The 19,091-nt window shown below is 47.0% G+C and overlaps 1 protein-coding gene across 9 annotated transcripts in view; it reads right to left on the bottom strand.

Annotated features, from left to right (window-relative positions):
* ADGRL3 (adhesion G protein-coupled receptor L3) overlaps positions 1–19,091 on the bottom strand; it is a 496,674-nt gene that overhangs the window by 11,803 nt on the left and 465,780 nt on the right. For 5 of the 9 annotated variants that reach the window (XM_056849196.1, XM_056849197.1, XM_056849199.1 and 2 more), the window contains one exon: positions 11,913–13,541. The exons of 2 other annotated variants lie outside the window; for them this stretch is intronic. In XM_056849196.1, the coding sequence (XP_056705174.1) occupies positions 12,742–13,541 (800 nt within the window). In that variant the 3' untranslated portion in view covers positions 11,913–12,741. Of the gene's footprint in view, positions 1–11,912; positions 13,542–19,091 lie in introns of those variants that run through there. 2 more of the 9 variants (XM_056849201.1, XM_056849202.1) reach the window with 1 other exon arrangement.

Genomic DNA, 19,091 nt, shown 5'->3' with positions numbered 1-19,091 from the left:
TGGCAACCTTAATGTCACGCCCCCATATCCCCGCCCTCTAACCCTCCTGCCGGCAACCCTATTTTGTTTTTGTGTTTTAAACAAACACCTGCAAAAACAAACCGCACAAATCTTTCCTTCCAAACCACAATAAACCCAGTGCCTCATTACTGCTTTTTACCGATCTGATGTTTACCGATCTTCTTTTATTGAGGTTTCACCTTAGGTTTTCACAGGTGTTTGTACAAAGCATAGAAGGAACAAAACAAAAAAAGGAAAATTCTATACGGCGGAAAATGCAACCTGAATAAAGATAAACCATTCGGATTTATTTCCCCCCCAGTGCACCATTCTCATGGTGGGTTGCTAAGTGATTTTATTATTGCCTAAATTGTACGTTATGTGACTAGTGCCTGGGAAGCCGAGGGTTCCCTCTATCACACTGAGGTGTTTACATTTTTCTCCCAGAAAACAGAAATATTTTGATGGTTATTCAATCTTTTTTTTGCAAACATACCTTTAAAATTTAATTGCAAGGGGAAAATATTTTCATTTTCGGGTGTGAATAACGTAGGTGGCTGTGAGGGGTTTTTCTTTTTAAAAAATGCATAGTTAAATTGGGGAACTCCCTGCCCCAGGATGTGGTGATGGCTGCCAACTTGGAAGGCTTGAAGAGGGGAGTGGACATGTTCATGGAGGAGAAGGGTATTCATGGCTACTTGTCAAAATGGATAGGAGTCATGATGCATACCTATTCTCTCTCTCCAGGATCAGAGGAGCATCCCTATTATATTGGGTGCCATGGAACCCAGGCAGGATGCTGCTGCTGCAGTCGGCTTGTTTGAGGGCTTCCTAGAGGCACCTGGTTGGCCCCTGTGTGAACTGACGGCTGGACTTGATGGGCCTTAGTCTGATCCAGCAGGGCTTTTCTTATGTTCTTATGTTCTTAAATGCTTTACATGTAGGCCTACCCTCTTGTCTGTTGTCCGCAAACAGCTAACTGAAGACAGTTTTATGGAAGGTTATCAACTCTGGATTGGGAAATTCCTGGAGATTTGCCGGTGGAGTTTGGGGAGGAATCTCTGTGAGGATGTGATGCAGTAGAGACAGGGCTGCTAGCTCCGGGTTGGGAAATACCTGGAGATTTGGGGGGGGGGGTGGAGCCTGAGGAGGGCAGGGTTTGGGAAGGGGAGGAACTTCAATGCCATAGAGTCCAGTTGCCAAAGCAGCCATTTCCTCCAGGTGAACTGATCTCTATCGACTGCACTTTCAATCCACTTTCGATGCACTTTGAAACTGGATTTTACTGCATGAAACGGCAAAATCCACTTGCAAACGATCATTAAAGTGCATTGAAAATGGATTGAAAGTGCATTATTCAGCATGTGTGAAAACACCCGATGTGTTTTGTTTGGCCCTGAACTTCTGGTGCAGGATCGAGGGGTACTTCAAAATATTTTGTTACGCCAACAAGGTTTCTGGAGCCTGTACAGTTGCTGTATTGGTGGCAGTATGTGACTGGCTGGGGAGTAGGGTTGCCAACCTCCAGGTACTAGCTGGAGATCTCCTGCTATTACAACCGATCTCCAGCCGATAGAGATCAGTTCACCTGAAGAAAATGGCTGCTTTGGCCATTGGACTCTATGGCATTGAAGTCCCTCCCCTCGCCAAACCCCGCCCTCCTTAGGCTCCACCCCCAAAACCTCCCGCTGGTGGTGAACTCTACTGGCAACTCTACTGGCAAGGGCAGTCCCCTCCCATGCTGCAGATGCTAGGGAGTGAGTCGAGGCCCTGCAGTACACCAGTGTCCCCTCCCACCGTATGTCCCACATGTGCTTGATAAGCAAACCAACCCTACACATGAGTAAGCATGTCCTACCTATCTATTGATCTGGCTGATGTCAGTAATGAACAGGTATTGCGATACGCCTCTGTCCCCACTGCATAGGGTTGCCAGCCTCCAGGTACTAGCTGGAGATCTCCTGCTATTACAGTTCACCTGGAGAAAATGGCAATTGGACTCTATAGCATGGAAGCCCCTCACCTCCCCAAACCCTGCCCTCCTCAGGCTCCACCCCAAAAACCTCCCGCTGGTGGGGAAGAGGGACCTGGCAACCCTACCACTGAAGTTGGGAAGACAGAAACAGATGAAAATTACACTTTTTTTGTTGTAAAAGAAAGGAAAATCTCTTATGACTCTCCAGGAGTCCATCAGTAGTTTCTGAGTTTATTCATAACACAAACCAAGAAACTGTAAAACTTTCAGTATGCCAGGGAATTGTGGGAAGCCACATTAAATGGTTTTTACTGTTTCTGTAAACAGCGAACACAAATGAGTGCTCCTCTTTCTCAGTAAAGGCAGAAAATCCCCAGATCAAATTCAAATGCCCACAATATCTCTGAAAAGATACCTTGAACCAAGGGAGCAATCCTAAGGAGTAGGGTTGCCAACCTCCAGGAATTAATACTGATCTCCAGTCTTGAGAGATCAGTTCCCCCACAGGAAATGGGAATCGGCTTTTCCCCTGGCTTTTTTTTTTTTTTGGAAGGGGAGTTATTTCCTTGCTTATTGCTGCAGCCTACCTTGATTTTTTGCAAGGGAGGACAATCTAATTTGGGGGAGGGAGGAGGGCCATGAATTCTCATTGGCCAGGTCAGGAACAACAGTGGTCTTTGGCCAATCACAGAAGTTGGAATTATTTTCAGACTTCTCTGTACTTGGCCAAAGAAAGATCAGGTCATTCCTTAGAGGTTTGAGAGAGTTTGAGCCTGTTCCACCGAGGAACCGCTCTAACTGTTAGAAAATTCTTCCTAATGTCTAGATGGAAACTCTTCTGATTTAATTTTAACCCGTTGGTTCTGGTCCAAACTTCTGGGGCAACAGAAAACAACTCGGCACCCTCCTCCATAGGACAGCCCTTCAAGTACTTGAAGATGGTTCTCATATCCCCTCTCAGTCTTCTTCTCTTCAGGCTAAACATACCCAGCTCCTTCAACCTTTCCTCATAGGACTTGGTCTCCAGAACCCTCACCATCTTTGTTGCCCCTCCTCTGGACACGTTCCAGCTTGTCTACATCTTTCTACATGTGGCTGGACATGGGTTTTGTGGGGCATGTGCTGGCAGAGCATGCCCGGGTGCTGGTGTCTGGCCTCCGCCCAGTGCATAGTGTAGGCTTTGTATGGGATGGGATGGCAAAAGGGGCCCCATTTCTGATTTTGTTGTGGTGTGCTGTGTTTCATCATTAGACTTATCTATGTGGTTTCTTGTGCTGTTGGATTGGGTTGGTGTCTGGTGGTGTAGGTAGGGCTTGTGTGAGTTATTGGGGAGGGAGGCATTGGTCTGTGCTTGTCTCTGCTTTTCCACTAGAACTTAGACCTGTCCTCCCATAGCTTTCAATGGGCCATTTTTTTTGGCCTGGGCCCATGCAAAGCTATGGGAAAGTCTATGGCGATTTTTTTCGAAGCTCCTGGGGGGCATTTTTGGAGGTAGAGGTCCCAAATTTTCAGGGTAGCTTGAAGGGACTCTCCTTGCAAGAACCCCCAAGGTTGGTGAAGATAGGGTCAAGGGGTCTGGTTTTATGTGGTCTGGAAGAGGTCGCCCCCCATACAAAAGCATTGCAAAGTCTCATAGAAAAGCATTGTCAAGTTCGCAATAGAGAATCTGACCACAGCCACTTCACTATTTCTTCTCTGTGGAGGAGGATGGGGGCGACCAGTTCCAGACCCCATAACTTTGGAACCTAATCTACACCAAACTTGGGGGTTCTTGCAAGGAGAGTACCTTCAAGCTACCCTGAAAATTTGGGACCTCTGCCTGCATAAATGCCCCTCAGGAGCCGTGAAAAGCTGCGAAAAGTCCCCATAGGCTTTAATGGGCTGAATTTTCCCGGGAAACCTAAAAGAAAGCTGAATCCTCATATTTACCGGTATGGGAATTCGGCTTATTTCGGGTTTCTCGAAAAAAATCGGGCCCAATAAACCCGAACCTGAAATTTACCCAATTTGTTTTTTTGCACACCCCTACTGGCAACCCTAGTCTAAGCCCACCAAAATAAATGGGCTCAGACTGGATAAACTCTGCACAGGATTGCACTGCAAATGAGGTATCTGTAGCCATCTCCTAGAGAAGGGCATTCACATCTTTGACAGTAACTGCTGACACAGCGTCAAATCCTTTGCCGTTCTCCGCCACTCATGCTGAACATTAGCTCTTTAATAACTGCATTTTTGTCCTTTAAAATTGATACCTTGGCCACGATCCAGTCAAAGACACTGCCTTAAAATCCCAATAATGTCCACAAGCAAAAGTCTCAAGGATATGGTTCTCTTCTCCATCTTGCAGGTTTTAAGTTAGTTTAAGAAGTATTTAAAAAGCAAATGCTCAGAACCTAACACACACACACACACTCGGCCAGGTTATAACTAATTGGGGACTGGGGCGTCGGAGAAATAAATAAAAGGAAATGTCTGGGTACTTTTGCTTTTGACATGAAAGTTCTGAAGAACATCACACATGATTACACATGAATCTGCCTTCTACTGAATCAGACCTTTGGTTCAGGGAGGTCAGTATTGTCCGCTCAGACTGGCAGCGGCTCCCCATGGTCTCAGACAGAGGTCCTTCCCATCACCTACTCCCTGGTCCTTTAAACTGGAGATGCTGGGGATTGAACCTGGGACCTTCTGCATGCCAATCAGAAGCTCTTCCACTGAGCCACAGCCCCTCCCCATCCCTTAACCCTATTCTCACTACCCAAATCATAATCAAAAGTATACCCTCTGCCCACTACTGACTTTCCTTCCTTCTTGCAATTACTATTGTTGAATCATAGAATCATGGAATCAAAGGGTTGGAAGGGGCCATACAGGCCATCTAGTCCAACCCCCAGCTCAATGCAGGATCAGCCTAAAGCATCCCTGACAAGTGTTCATCCAACCACTCTTTAAAGACTGCCAGTGAGGGGGTCACACTGTCAGCTAGGAAGACATAATGCTTGCGTTTCTTCCCTCGGAAGTCTCCTCTGCCCCACCCCACAACCACAATCCTCCAACGTTTCTGAGATTAAAACAGGAATACTTACCCATTTGTAACGTTCACGTACCCAAGACTGTTGCCTGGGAACTCTTCTCCCACCTGCCCCCAATTTAAGCATACCAGAAAGACGAGCATTTTATTGACCTATTCTGAAACAGCATATCCAGCACTGGCTTCTAAAACAGGTTTTGTAAACTAATTATAGTGTGGTGTAGTGGTTAAGAGCGGTTGACTCTAATCTGGAGAACCGGGTTTGATTCCCCACTCCTCCACCTGAGTGGCAGACTCTAATCTGGTGAACTGGGTTTGTTTCCCCACTCCTCCACATGAAGCCTGCTGCGTGACCTTGGGCCAGTCACAGTTCTCTCTGAACTCTCTCAGCCCCACCTATCTCACAGGGTGTCTGTTGTGGGGAGGAGAAGGGATTGTAAGCAACTCCCGCCACTGGCAGGAGGTTTTTGGGGCGGAGCCTGAGGAGAGAGGGGTTTGGGGAGGGACTTCAATGCTGTAGAGTCCAATTGCCAAAGCGGCCATTTTCTCCAGGGGAACCGATCTCTATCGGCTGGAGATCAGTGGTAATAGCAGGAGATCTCCTGCCACTACCTGGAGGTTAGGGAGATAACAAACGCTAGCCTGCTGTAAAGTATGCTTAAACAAAATACCAGCAGCAGAATGCCAAAGGTTTATGAATTGCAGTTATATTGTCACTGCTTATCACTACATTCCAGGTCATACATACACATAATAACGAACAATTTTTCTACTTATTCTAAATTATTATTTGGTGCCAAAGTCCTTATATTTTAGTATCCAGACTTCCAAGTCAAAAAGGTTATTCCGAAGAAAAGATGCTGTGAAGTTCTTCTAGATCAGCCACTATTGCATTGTAACGGTGTAGCTTTCCAAGATCCTCAAAAGGTTGAGTAACCTGCACGACCCCTGAAACTATGCCCGTTCATTGGGCATCAGGCTACAGGGGTCCGGATAACGCCCTGTTTCAACCAAAGTCTTCCTCAGGGACCAACACTGGCTGCTACGTAGCGTACTCCTGTGTAGGTGGGAATGCAAAGTCCTACCTGGAGGCTGGGGACGCTAGTGCAGGGGCCTGATTCAGAGCGGGAAGACAGAGAGAAATTAAAAGTCTCCCTGAAGTCATGCTCCAGTTCGGGTTCCCACGCACCTGAAAATTGAGCTTGAGATATCACTACGTTCGCTAAATGCAGAAATCCCAGCATGCACCAGGTTTGGCACTCCGGGGCAACCAGTTTGCTGCTACAGACATGAACTGAGCCTTGGCCTAAGTAATGCCTGGCCTAGGAAAAGAGCTCACCCCTCCCCTAAGAAAACAGCTCTCGATTGATAACAGTTCACATTGGAGGTGGGAGATCACAGGTTTAAATGCTGTTATAGGTTTAGATCCTCCTTGTCCATTGAAATTAGGCTCACCACTTAAGGAAGAATCAAACCGGCTTACAATCACTTTCCCTTCCCCTCCCCACAACAGACACCCTGTGGGGTAGGTGGGGCTGAGAGCATAGGGCTTCATGTGTAGGAGTGGGGAAACAAATCCAGTTCATCAGATTAGCCTCCGCCAGTCATGTGGAGGAGTGGGAAATCAAACCTGGTTCTCCAGATCAGAGTCCACCGCTCCAAACCACCGCTCTTAACCACTACACCATGCTGGCTCTCATATGAAGCTCCTTTCTATGGAATCAGACCCTTGGTCCGTCAAGGTCAGTATTGTCTACTCAGACTGGCAGCAGCTCTCCAGGGTTTCAGGCTGAGCTCTTTCACATCATCCCCTGCCTGCTCCTTCTAATGGGAGATGCCAGGGATTGAACCTGGGTCCTTCTGCATGCAAAGCACAGACCAACTGTATCGGCAGACCAACTCTCAAAGAAAGTTGAGAGTTGCTGCTTTTTAATTTCCCCAAGAGGAGCTGCCTGTGTAGTGGGGTTGCTTTAATTCAGTGGTTCCCAAAGTGGGCAGTACCACCCCCTGGGGGGCAATGGGATTACCTAGGGGGGCACTAAGAGGCAAGGGGGCAGCAGGGGGGCGCTAGAGGTGGGCCCCTTCAACTGTGTTCTTCACTAATTTCCAATTGATCAAGCTATGGCACCATGCTGGCAAATTTGGTGTAAACTATCAGAGTTTCCCCCCCAGACTTTGAAGAGCTGGTACCACTGGGTCAAGTTCATCAGTTCTGTTGAATAAATTTCAGCTAAAAAGTTTCAATTGGTTTTTGAATAGATGTGCAATTAATTGTTACTGTTTTGAAATTTTATTGTTATTATGTTCTTTCTGAGTTCGATCCCGACGGAAGTTGGTTTCAGGTAGCCGGCTCAAGGTTGACTCAGCCTTCCATCCTTCCGAGGTCGGTAAAATGAGTACCCAGCTTTCTGGGGGTAAAGGGAAGATGACTGGGGAAGGCACTGGCAAACCACCCCACAAACAAAGTCTGCCTAGTAAACGTCGAGATGTGATGTCACCCCATGGGTCAGGAATGACCCGGTGCTTGCACAGGGGACCTTTACCTTTTATGTTCTTTAGTGAGTCATGCAAACCCCTATTTTGATTAATGCTTTTTATTAGGGTAGGGGGCGCTGGGTTTGAGTTTGTGGAACCAAGGGGGGGTTGGCCCAAAATGTTTGGGAACCACTGCTTTAATTAAACCCAAAAGGGCTTTGTTTTACTGTCTCGGGTGAGGGAGATTTCACCGTTCATGATCAGATGTCTCGAAACCCTTTAGATGTGATTAACATTCAGGAGGCGACGCGTTCTCCGCAACGGCTCTCTCGATAAGCGTGTGCACCAACGGCTGGCTCGTTGGCGGGGCTAATTGGCGGACTCGAGGCGTCACGCGAGCCCCGGATAAAACGCCAGCTTTGGGTGTACGATTTGCAAACCTCGTCCAGCGCTTCCCTTGCCGTGAGCTTATTGTAATATGTTCCTGTACGGCAGCCCAGGGTAACAGCACAGTTTAAAAAATATGGCTGCTGCTAGAGGGGGGGGGGGAATGTGTGTATTGTTTAAATTACAGCCATCAGACTTGTGCAGAAAAGAAAAAGAAACATGGCGCGCGTGAACATATGAACATATGAAGCTGCCTTATACCGAATCAGACCCTCGGTCCATCGAAGTCAGTATTGTCTACTCAGACAATACGGCGGCTCTCCAGGGTCTCAGGCAGGGTTCTTTCACATCACCTCCTTGCCTAGTCCCTTGAACTGGAGATGCCGGGGATTGAACCTGGGACCTTCTGCATGCCAAGCAAATGCTCTCCCGCTGAGCCACAGCCCCTCCCCATCACATGCTTCTTTTCCAGGAGGTTAGCTGCTGAAAAGATAACCTACGTTCAGTTCCTCCGGCTGAAGAAGAAGAAGAGTTGGTTTTTATATGCCGATTTTCTCTACCTTTTAAGGAGAATCAAACCGGCTTACGATCTCCTTCCCTTCCTCTCCCCATAACAGACACCTTGTGAGGTAGGTGGGGCTGAGAGATTTCGGAGAGAACTGTGACTAGCCCGAGGTCACCCAGCTGGCTTCATGTGGAGGAGTGGGGAAACCAACCCGGTTCACCAGATTAGAGTCCGCCGCTTATGTGGAGGAGTGGGGAATCAAACCCGGTTCTCCGCTCTTAACCACTACACCATGCTGGCCTAGGGTTGCCAACCTCCAGGTACTAGCTGGAGATCTCCTGCTATTACAACTGATCTCCAGCCAATAGAGATCAGTACAACTGGAGAAAATTTACGGCTACTTTGGCTGAATTTCTTACAGGAGTTCTTAAAGAACAAGAAAAGTTTTATTAACCCGAATTGTGAATTATATGTATTGTCCTTCGGAGGTATATTGTTGTTTTATTTTTGTTCCTTGGCATGCCAATAAAGGTTAATGATGATGATGATGATGGAGAAAATGGCCGCTTTGTCAGTTGGACTCTATGGCATTGAAGTAGGGTTGCCAAGTCCCTCTTTGCCACTGGTGGGAGGTTTTTGGGGCGGAGCCTGAGGGGGAGGGGTTTGGGGAGGGGCTTCAATGCCATAGAGTCCAATTGCCAAAGCGGCCATTTTCGCCAGGTGAACTGAGCTCTATCAGCGGGAGATCAGTTGTAATAGCAGGATATCTCCTGCCACCACCTGGAGGCTGGCAACCCTCCCCACAATTATCAGTCCATTTCTAACTCCTACCTATTTGTCAAATAATCCTGGAGAAGAAAGGGTTCCAGAACACACGTCGCGTCGGGACACGCTTTGCAGATTTCGCTTAGATGTTCTGCAGTTTCCTGCCTCACTTTGGCTGTGTTCGCTGCTTTCAGTACATCTGCCCTACTCTGAGTAGACCTGAAGACACACCTGTAATAGAAACAACTGTACCAAGAATAGCCCTGTGTGGCTGATAATCAACGTATGGAAACGGGGAGCAGGATTTGTGCTGATCCCGATCTCCGCACCACAAGGTTGCCTGTTCTTGCTTGGGGAATTCCTGGCGATATGGGGGCAGCGCCTGGAGAAGGCGGAGTTTGGGGATGGGAGGGTATATTATTTCATAGGGTCTACCCTCTGAAGTGTCCATTTCCTCCAGGGGAGCTAATCTGTGTAGCCTGGAGGATGGCAACCGTATCGCACAATGATGGGTTGGTTTCACAAAGTGCCTTCACTTGATTGTCATTTGCATAGGGCTAAAAATAGGGTTGCCAGGTCCTTCTTTGCTATTGGCGGGAGATTTGGGGGGCAGAGCCTGAGGAGGGCAGGGTTAAGGAGGGGAGGGACTTCAATGCCATAGAGTCCAATTGCCAGAGCAGCCAGTTTATCCAGGTGAACTGATCTCTATCGGCTGGAAATCAGTTGTAATAGTGGGAGATCTCCAGCTACAACCTGGAGGTTGGCAACCCTACTCCTAGAGCCAGAGATGACTTTGGCACACAGCTATCCCGAAGGGGGCATCGGAATAATTTCATATTAACTAGAAATCAGCCTATTTCTGCTTCGTTGATTTATTTGCAATTATGTGTTTTTTTTAGGGTTGCCAGGTCCTTCATTGCCACCGGCAGGAGGTTTTAGGGTCGGAGCCTGAGGAGGGCGGGGTTTCAGGAGGGGAGGGACTTCAAGGCCATAGAGTCCAATTGCCAAAGCGGCCATTTTCTCCAGGGGAACTGATCTCTATCGGCTGGAGATCACTTGTGATAGCAGGAGATCTCCCGCTAGTACCTGGAGGTTGGCAACCCTAATTTTCTTTATCTACCAGAAAAGCCTGCTCAGGCTTCTATCTCAACAAATAAACATCAAATAAAACTGGTGGACTTTATTTTTATTTTTCAAAATCCTGCAAGCAAGTTATCAACAAAAGAGCACTTAGGTTGGAGTGTGGAATACCAGAGGTTTTCTGCCAACTTCTCCCTGGAGGATACGCTCAGAACCGCTATTTCATCGTCTCCTGAAATATGGAGAACTATATTCCCCCTTCCTAATACCAAAGCAACTGGGAGAGAGATGCCTCCTTTCCAGATAACACGATTATCAACCGCCCAGGAGCAGTGAAATGAAGAACAAAGGATCTCGGAGAGGCTTCTTAGGAGTTGGTTTTTCCTCTGTGGCGCTACACCCTCAGCAAAAGCTACACACAGGGCAGGTACAACTTATAAGACATGCAATCCTGTCCACATCAAAGACCAATGCTGAAGCAGAACCACAGTCACAAAGTCCTCGGGTCCAAACGGGTCCTTTGCCTGCCTCCAGAATCCAACGGCTTCGTCTACGGCCTTTCATACAGGGACGTTTCCCCGGGGTCACCCCCGCCGACTGCTTCGGGGATTCCTTTCGATTATGCATGCCTTTTCCGACCGTCAGAGGTCGCTTTGCTCTCCCCGCGTGTTTGGCCCGTGTTTTCCGGATGCCGTTTTAGACAGAATCTGGAAAATGCAGGCAAAACGCGGGGGGAGAGCGAGGCAACCTCTGACGGTCGGAAAAGGCATGCATAATCAAAAGGAAGCCTTGATGCATTCGGCGGGGGTGTGTGACCGTGGGGAAAAGTCCCTGCATAAAAGGCCTGTATTTTCAAGATCTTTCTTGCATCATTCTGTGCTGAATTATCCTTTTATTTGCATAGCTACCTTCAGCCGGGGGTGGGGGGAAGAGAGCTGAATCGCTTTTGCTCAAACCGGCAAGAGGGAGAGAAATCAGAAGAGACTGATAGCACAGGAGATACATAACAGTTCCTTCTAAATCTTAATCAGTTGTTTATTGGTTGGCAAACAAATTTCACTTTTACAACAAATATTAGTAATGAGGTCATTCAACTTGGCGACCATACAAAATGCATCATAAATTAAAAAAAAGTAGAATCTGTGCTGCTAATTTACCTCCTGGGAAGGCCTACATTACCTTAAATCTTGTCAAATAAATACATTTCCTGTTAGGAAAATAATGGAAGGATTTTTTTTCAAACCACTCAAAATAGGTTTTTCTTTTTCATCTTTGCTGAGTCAGTCGATTTTTATTTAACCTCTGCAGTACAAGTTCCTAGCTCAGGGACCACATTTTGACGCCTGCAGAGGACAGTGTGTTCAAATGCAGAAGTCCCAATGGTTATCCTAAGGATTTCCCACCTCTTAGAAGGGTAACAGATGCCTTGGAGAAAGGGTGCATGCCACAGACGGACGCCGCACTTTCTCACCGGTTGTGCACTGTAAACATAAAAGTTTGTCCAGGTCTCTAATTTGCAAAATGTTCAGTTGGCAAATTCATAAAGAAATACAGAGTTAGGGAAAAAATATATCTTAGACTACTGAAGAATGGTGTCTCTGAATCAATACGGGGGGGGAGGATCTTTATCGAGTGAATTTTTTTCTTTTGCCTGGTGAAAAACAATTTTTTTAATGGAAAATGGCAAAAAAGGTATGAAAAATCTTGCTCCTACTGGTAGACAACCTTGCGAGACCAGCACAACAGAAAAAAAGTTTTGTTTGTTTGTTTTCCCCCACTACATTAACAAGGACGCAAGTTCTGGCGGAACAAAAAGCAGACTATATGTGCAATGCTAATATCTGTACATTACATAGGAATTGTTCCTTTCCCCCCCTCTGCCATTAGAATTATCATCAGTTAATACAGCAAAACATAAAAAAGATGCTGTGTAGCATACAGTTACAGACTTCCCTTCTATTTCGTTAAGGTTTGCGCCACAGCTTAAGTGAGCTGCGGCGAAATCAAATGGTGAGAGACCAAAAAACTATTATGTGATACAGATTCGGAATAAACAGTTTTTTTTGCTATTTTTGCTTCGGTTTTGTGCAGCACTCCAATCTAGATGCATCGTCGCTAAGTCGTCGCAAATGCACGTTTGGCCTTGTGGAAATCAGGTCCTTGGTAATAAGAGGAAGAGCGCATCCAAAGATGCTTAAACAAACACAGTATAATTTCAGACGGCCCCCGCAGTGGGCCATTTTATTTTTTTCTGTCGCATCCCTTCATCCGCTTCCTGAAGTCTCTCTGAGGTGGGGGTAGGGGACGGGGGGGGGGGACAGGAGAGGGGGGGATCACAGCCATTAGCATTCTTCCTGGGCGTGCCTAGAAATCCTATTAAAAAGGTATGAGAATTGTTTGTCGTTTCGAACAGAATGAAGTGGGAGAATACACAATATTACCACCGCTTTGATTTGACTCTGAACAGTAATCCGAGCGCTGGGCGAGGAGCGTTTGTTTTGTCCAAACATTTCGCTTCACCTTCTATAGACTAGTGACCAAGTGAGCTGGTCCTTTGGAGGTTTCTTCCGATGGGGTCCCATCCTTGTTTGGCGGGACTATAAATCCGTCACTGCTGCCTCGCCCCAGCTGGTAGTAAGTGTTTAGCTGTTGGACGTGGTTTCTGGAGCCCAGGTTTGGCATGCTCTTGTAGTACACGTCGTCAACATCGCTACTTTTGGCTGACGGAGGGTCGGTCTGAGTGCTGGCGGCGATGCTTTCCGCGACCGGCATGCCAGCCAACACAGGCATACTAGTATAAAGAGAGTCCCTATTGGGTGACTGGAGATCTTCTGTGTGCTCATTGGTTAGCAAGGGGAAAAAACTCTCGCTGTTGTCTTGCGGAATCCGTCTCCGGCTGTAATGGAGAGGCTGGTGGTTCTCTGCAGAATAAACCCTCGGGGGGAGCAACGGGGCGTCCGATTCCTCATGGATGAGTTCCAGGCCCAGGCTCTCTTCTTGGCTGAAGGAGGTGGCGTCGTCGAGGACGATGGCGTCGTCCTTGCTCCCGCCGCCGAGGTTGTTGACCAACTTGTTCATCAGGTTCCTGCTCTGTTCGCTGGAGCACTCGTGGTTGTTCAGGTAGGAAGGTATGTAGTTGGAAGTGAGTTCTTTCAGAATCTTTTTCTCTAAGGCAGTCTCACTGTGGTTATAGCTACGGTCAATGATTTGCACACAGTTGCTCAGGTACTCGCTGCTGGCAATGCTGTAGCTATTGCCGTGGTTACCATTCAGTGGTAGAGTATCCATGACACTTGTATCCCTGGCATTGTTCAGAAGCCCCTCTGAAAAATATCACACAAGAAAGGTTGACTTGTACCAACAGGAATATGCATGGGGCGTCCTGCTCTACACGGCTATTGCCCTAAGGGGCAACGCAATACTCTTTTGCTACATTCTACAGTAACCGTGCAAAAAAAAACAAGAGAGAGAAAAGGAATGGAAGGGGGGGGAGTACATAAATTATAAGGTTTGGAGGCAAGGAAAACCACATGGACTAAAACAGGCTTTTCCAACAGGTTTGTTGCATGAAAACAAGGGCCTCTTGTTAACAACAACGTACTTTTTTACCTGTTGGAAAGAAGGTCTCCACAGAACTCCCAAGAGCCTACCAAAGCATTGCTACTGACACTAAGGCAGGGGCAGCATTGCTGAGCTTACCTCAAAATGATTTCTGAAAGGATCTCTTGGTTTATTGCTGAAATTCTGAGCATGAGTGAGAGGTTTTATTTGTTTTTTTTGTTTTTTGCAAATAAACTGCGTTTCGAGCACAAATTCTCGGGATAAAATTCAGTTTCCCATGCACAGCTTGAACTTGGCATCCTACAGACGCTAAGGCAGAGGCAGTATTGCTGAGCTTAACTCAAAATTATTCCTGAAAGGATCTCTTGGTTTTACTATAGAAATTCTGAGCATGAGTGAGGGGTTTTATTTGGGGTATTTTTTTTGGCAAATAAATTGCATTTAGAGCACAAATTCTCGGGATAAAATTCAATTTCTCACGCCCAGCTTGAACTTGCTATCCTACTGATGCTAAGGCAGAGGCAGTATTACTGAGCTTAAATTCTGAGCATGAGTGAGGGGTTTTATTTGGGGTGGGTTTTGTTTTGCAAATAAATTGCATTTAGAGCACAAATTCTCGGGATAAAATTCAATTTCTCACGCACAGCTTGAACTTGGTATCGAGTTTACCTATAAGAAGTTATTGTGGATAATTATTTCTGAAACTCATTTGAGGCATCTAGAAGAACTACCTATGCGTTGGCAAGTGATTGTGACGCGATTGTTTGTGATTGCTAGGGAAACCAAATCGAAGACCGCACTCTTCCAAAGTACAATACAAAACCAGCAAAATTCAACTGCGTTACTCTGCAGAGCAGTAGCAGATATTTAAGATCACACTCATGGGTGCACCACTGACACAATTCAATGTAAAGCACAGCCACCCAAAGGTGATGCGCAACCCAATCCTATGGCTTACTCAAGATGATTTTAGTTGGTCCTGATCTCTAGAAATTAGGCTTGCCAACTGCCCGGCAAAAGCCCACCAATCCACCGGGCTGCACGCCAACCCTCAGCAGGTCAGCGGGTGAAAGAGGCCCAGCAGAGGGGCCCCCCGTGAACGGCGCATGCGTAACCTGTGCAACATACTGATGTCACTTCCGGGTTTACCTGGAAATGACGTGGATGCTCTAGAAATCATCTCCGAAACTCATTGAGTTTTGGAGGTGATTGCTAGAGTGTCCGTGTTGCTTCCAGGTAAACCCAAAAGTGACATCGGTGTGTTGCACACATTGTGCGCCCCCCAATTGCGGCCACCAGCCAATGGCGGAGAACAACCTGGCAACCCTACTAGTAATCCTGCAGCAATCCTGTGTATATTTACCTGGGAATAATCTCACTGAACACAGACAGTGAGTCCGAGGAAATCTGGGTGCACAAATACAGTTCGAAACGTACTTTGTAGCCAATAATTTCAGTCGAAACTCAGTCGAACTCGCTTATGAGTAAACATGCTTAAAACCAATCTGCATTTGCAGAGGCGTCCAAATCAACAAATTTTGCTATGGAAGTTTTAAGAGTCAGCCCCGTGGCGCAGAGTGTTAAGCTGCAGTACTGCAGTCAAAAGCTCTGCTCACGACATGAGTTCGATCCCAATGGGAGTCAGTTTCAGGTAGCCTGCTCAAGGTTGTCTCAGCCTTCCATCCTTCCAGGGTCGGTAAAATGACTACCCAGCTTGCTGGAGGTCAAGGGAAGATGACTGGGGAAGGCAATGGCAAACCACCCCGTAAACATACTCTGCCTAGTAAATATCAGGATGTGACATCACCCCGTGGGTCAGGAAAGACCCGGTGCTTGCACAGGGGACCTTTACCTTTTACCACAATTTGCAGTATTAATTACTAGAACTGGCCAGCTGCTAATGAAGATTTAATGTTGTAAAATTGCACGCTGTCTTTCAAGTCATTTAATTAGAACCCAAATAAATTAATATAGTTATAATATATAAGTGATGATATCTAGAGCTGTGTCGATGGTTGCACCTGTGAATATATTCTCTTAATTTTGCTGCTGTGTTTGTTAAGTAATACAACTGTGAGGTTTTTGCATTTTAGTTTGGAAGATTTAACTCTGTTGATTTGTGTTTGGGGTTTTCTCCCCCCCCAATTCAACGCTGCCCTTGCCGGTGCTGGGGTCTCTGCTGCTAGGCCTTGCGTGATGCAGAAGTCCCAAGAATGCGTCTGAATTGGCGTGCAGGGAATTAGGTTAGGGTTAGGGCCTGGGAACAGAAAAGCTTTTTTTGGGGGGGGGGGCGGGTATCATTAGTTATACACATGACCAACACATATCATGTTTGTACAATCAGATATATAGGTATACATTTTTCGTTCATAAACTGATCTGTTTCCTGTACCCTAAATATGAGGAGACTAAAGTGTGAAAGATTCAGAATCACAGAAGACTCTGCTGGCATGAAGTGGCACCAGTACTGGGAGCCTGAGAACATTTTCCATGTGAGGTTTAAATCTGTCTTTGAGTCTCTCAAGGACAGAAGAAAAGCCCTGCTGGATAGGACCAGTTGCCCATCTTAGTCCAGCATCCTGTCTCGCGCAGTGGCCAACCAGTTCCTCGGGAGGACTTAGAGGCTGAGGCCTTCCCCTGATGTTGTCTCCTGGCACTGGTATTACCATGCCATAAACTGACCGTGTCTCATACCCTAGCCCTCGGCTCAGCCACATTTTGAAGCCTCACTCTGGCCCAAGGAAGGCTCTGAAACTTGGGCTGAATAGAGGGGTAGGATACAAGCCACCATCTTTCACCTTTTAAATGTGGAGCCTGAGAGCCAAACCACATGTTACAGTGGACCTGGGCAGTGGCGGACTTACACTTTTGGGACTCTGAAGCTTGAACTCTTATGGGGGGCCCTTCACAACCAGCAACAATAGGGCAATATCCAAAAAGGTCCATAAGGCCTCGCTGCCCTTGCAAGGACCTCACGGCCCAAATGACAGAGAACAGGGTGGTGGGGTGGAGTCCTTGAAAATGGGCCATACAGTAAGCCCCTTCCCACCAGAAACGAGGACTGGGTAACCGCTGTTATCTTCTTCAGTGGGGTAGTTCTATGGCAGATTACCACAATTTTAAAATTTTTTTAACAACTACATCTCAGATTTGAAATCTGACCAATTACTGGGACATTTTGTGGCCATATGAATTGGGTATTAGAGCATATTCTAAGGTCAATATTAAGTAGTTCAACCCACTGGCTTATGATTCTATCACTAAAATAGCCTTACTTTAATAACTTAAAAAAACTCCCATTGATTTTGTTGAAAAATTCACTCATTAAAAAAAAAGTTGCTTCAGGGCCCCTCCGGGATTAGGGACCTTGAAGCTCAAGCTTCATTAGTTTCATAGTAGATCCGCCACTGGAGCCGGGTCCCATACCCGTGATTGCCAATGCTGCTTTAGAGGAAGATTTAGATGTTTAAAAAGTGCCATGAGGCCAGTCCTGATTGGGCCTGTGGCACCATGTCACCAGCTTATCTGGGCTTGTAGCACCATGTCACCAGCTGATCTTGTCCCTCCCCATGTGCTTTTTCAAGAGCCAGGACAGCCATAGGGGGCTGTTTCAGGAATTGAACAGGCGGGGAGGGGTGGGAAACAAGATCATACTGTGGCCCAATCACGATTGGGCCCTTGTGGCTATTTTTAAATGGCTGAATTTTTTCCTCTAACATGACATTGGCAGCCATGTAAGGTTGCCAGGTCCACCCTCTCCATCGGTGGGAGGGTTTTTTTTTGGGGGGGGCGGTGCTGGGGCGATCACCAGCGTGCAGCCCCACGCAACCGATTACGTCACTTCCAGGTTTACCTGCAACCGATTACGTCACTTCCAGGTTTACCTGGAACTGCAACGCCATGGCCACTTTACCTCTCAAACCCTCCCAAACACTGGTGGTTTGGGGGTTTGAGCGCTAAAGCGGCCATGGCGATGCGGCGCTTCCGGGGGTAAACCCAGAAGTGACGTGATTGCGGCGCGTGCAGCCACGCGTGCGATCCCCGCTCCCCAGCAGGCCCGTGAATTGGCGGGCAACTGCCCGCCGAAACCACCCCACCTGGCAACCCTACGGCCACGGGTTGGGCCCGTGTCTGCTGTAACGTGTAGTTTTGCTCTGAGGAGGAGGCCTGTGAGACCCGAAAAGTGTTTCATTGCTCTGTGGTTTTTCGTTCGCCCTAACAAGGGCATTTCTGTTGGTCATGTGGAGCAGCCGGAAAGCTCGGGCAGCTGTGCGGGAAGTGCCAAACGAGCAACGCTCTGCCACCATCTGGGAGGCCTGCCCTTTGGGAGACAAGGGTCAGTCTTCTGATGGTTCTCATCCGCCCGGGATTCCCTTAATTAATATTGTAATCCTCGAGATAAACACAAAACACGAGAGAGGATTATGGCTTCCGTATGCTTCCCACCCCCGTTAGTTCAGACGCTGCTGCCGAAGACGGCAAACCAGGCCGAACTGAGACTCTTGGATTAGAAAAGCAATTTGTTGACAACAAAGATTAATGGCCATTCACATCTGCAAGGGAAAAAAAAAACCTTTTAATACACTGTCCGGGCACCTTCCGAAAATACTGAATTCAGTCTGCATCTGTGAGGCAGTACAGATAGCATGTCTGTTTGGGGAAGTGTCAGGGCAGAGCCTGCGATTTCTCGGGACTGAAATGTCCCCAAAACGTCACTCTTCGTTTGGCCTTCAGATCTTTTACCAGATATACGGCTAACCTGTATTTCAGGCAGACAGAAAAGGCCGGGCCTAAAAATAAATAAATAACAGGGCAGCCATCACAGATGTAGAATGAAGCCATTTATTTTCATAGCATAAATCTCGACCAACAATCCACAATGCTGAAGGGAGGGAACACAAAAAGGTGTTGCAAAGGTCTGGTGTGGTAATGAGCGCCTCTTTCTCTGGAGCGGCCGTGGCTGGGTAGTCTATGCATTACGACATTGTTCATCATTCCTTCTGCCAATGCATAGAATTACCAGCGAGGTGATTTTTTTGGGGGGAGGGAAACAAAGGAATTGCCTTGCATTGCCAATGGATTCTGCCTCTCATGAGATGTGCCACAGAGACATGAGGGGATGGCGTGAATGTTTAGCAGACAAAAAAAAAACGGCATCAACTGCAATGTCATTCTCGTACACAAACGCACAAAAACTAAAACAAACGAATGAAAAAACGCACACCGGATGAAAGACAGAACAAAAAAGAGACGCAACAGAACGAAAAACAGACGCAACCAAAGTTATCTAATCTCTATCAAGACACGGATAA

This window comes from Euleptes europaea, chromosome 4, assembly GCF_029931775.1.
Source record: "Euleptes europaea isolate rEulEur1 chromosome 4, rEulEur1.hap1, whole genome shotgun sequence".
Taxonomy (NCBI): domain Eukaryota; kingdom Metazoa; phylum Chordata; class Lepidosauria; order Squamata; family Sphaerodactylidae; genus Euleptes; species Euleptes europaea.
This window is presented reverse-complemented; position numbering and strand designations above follow the sequence as displayed.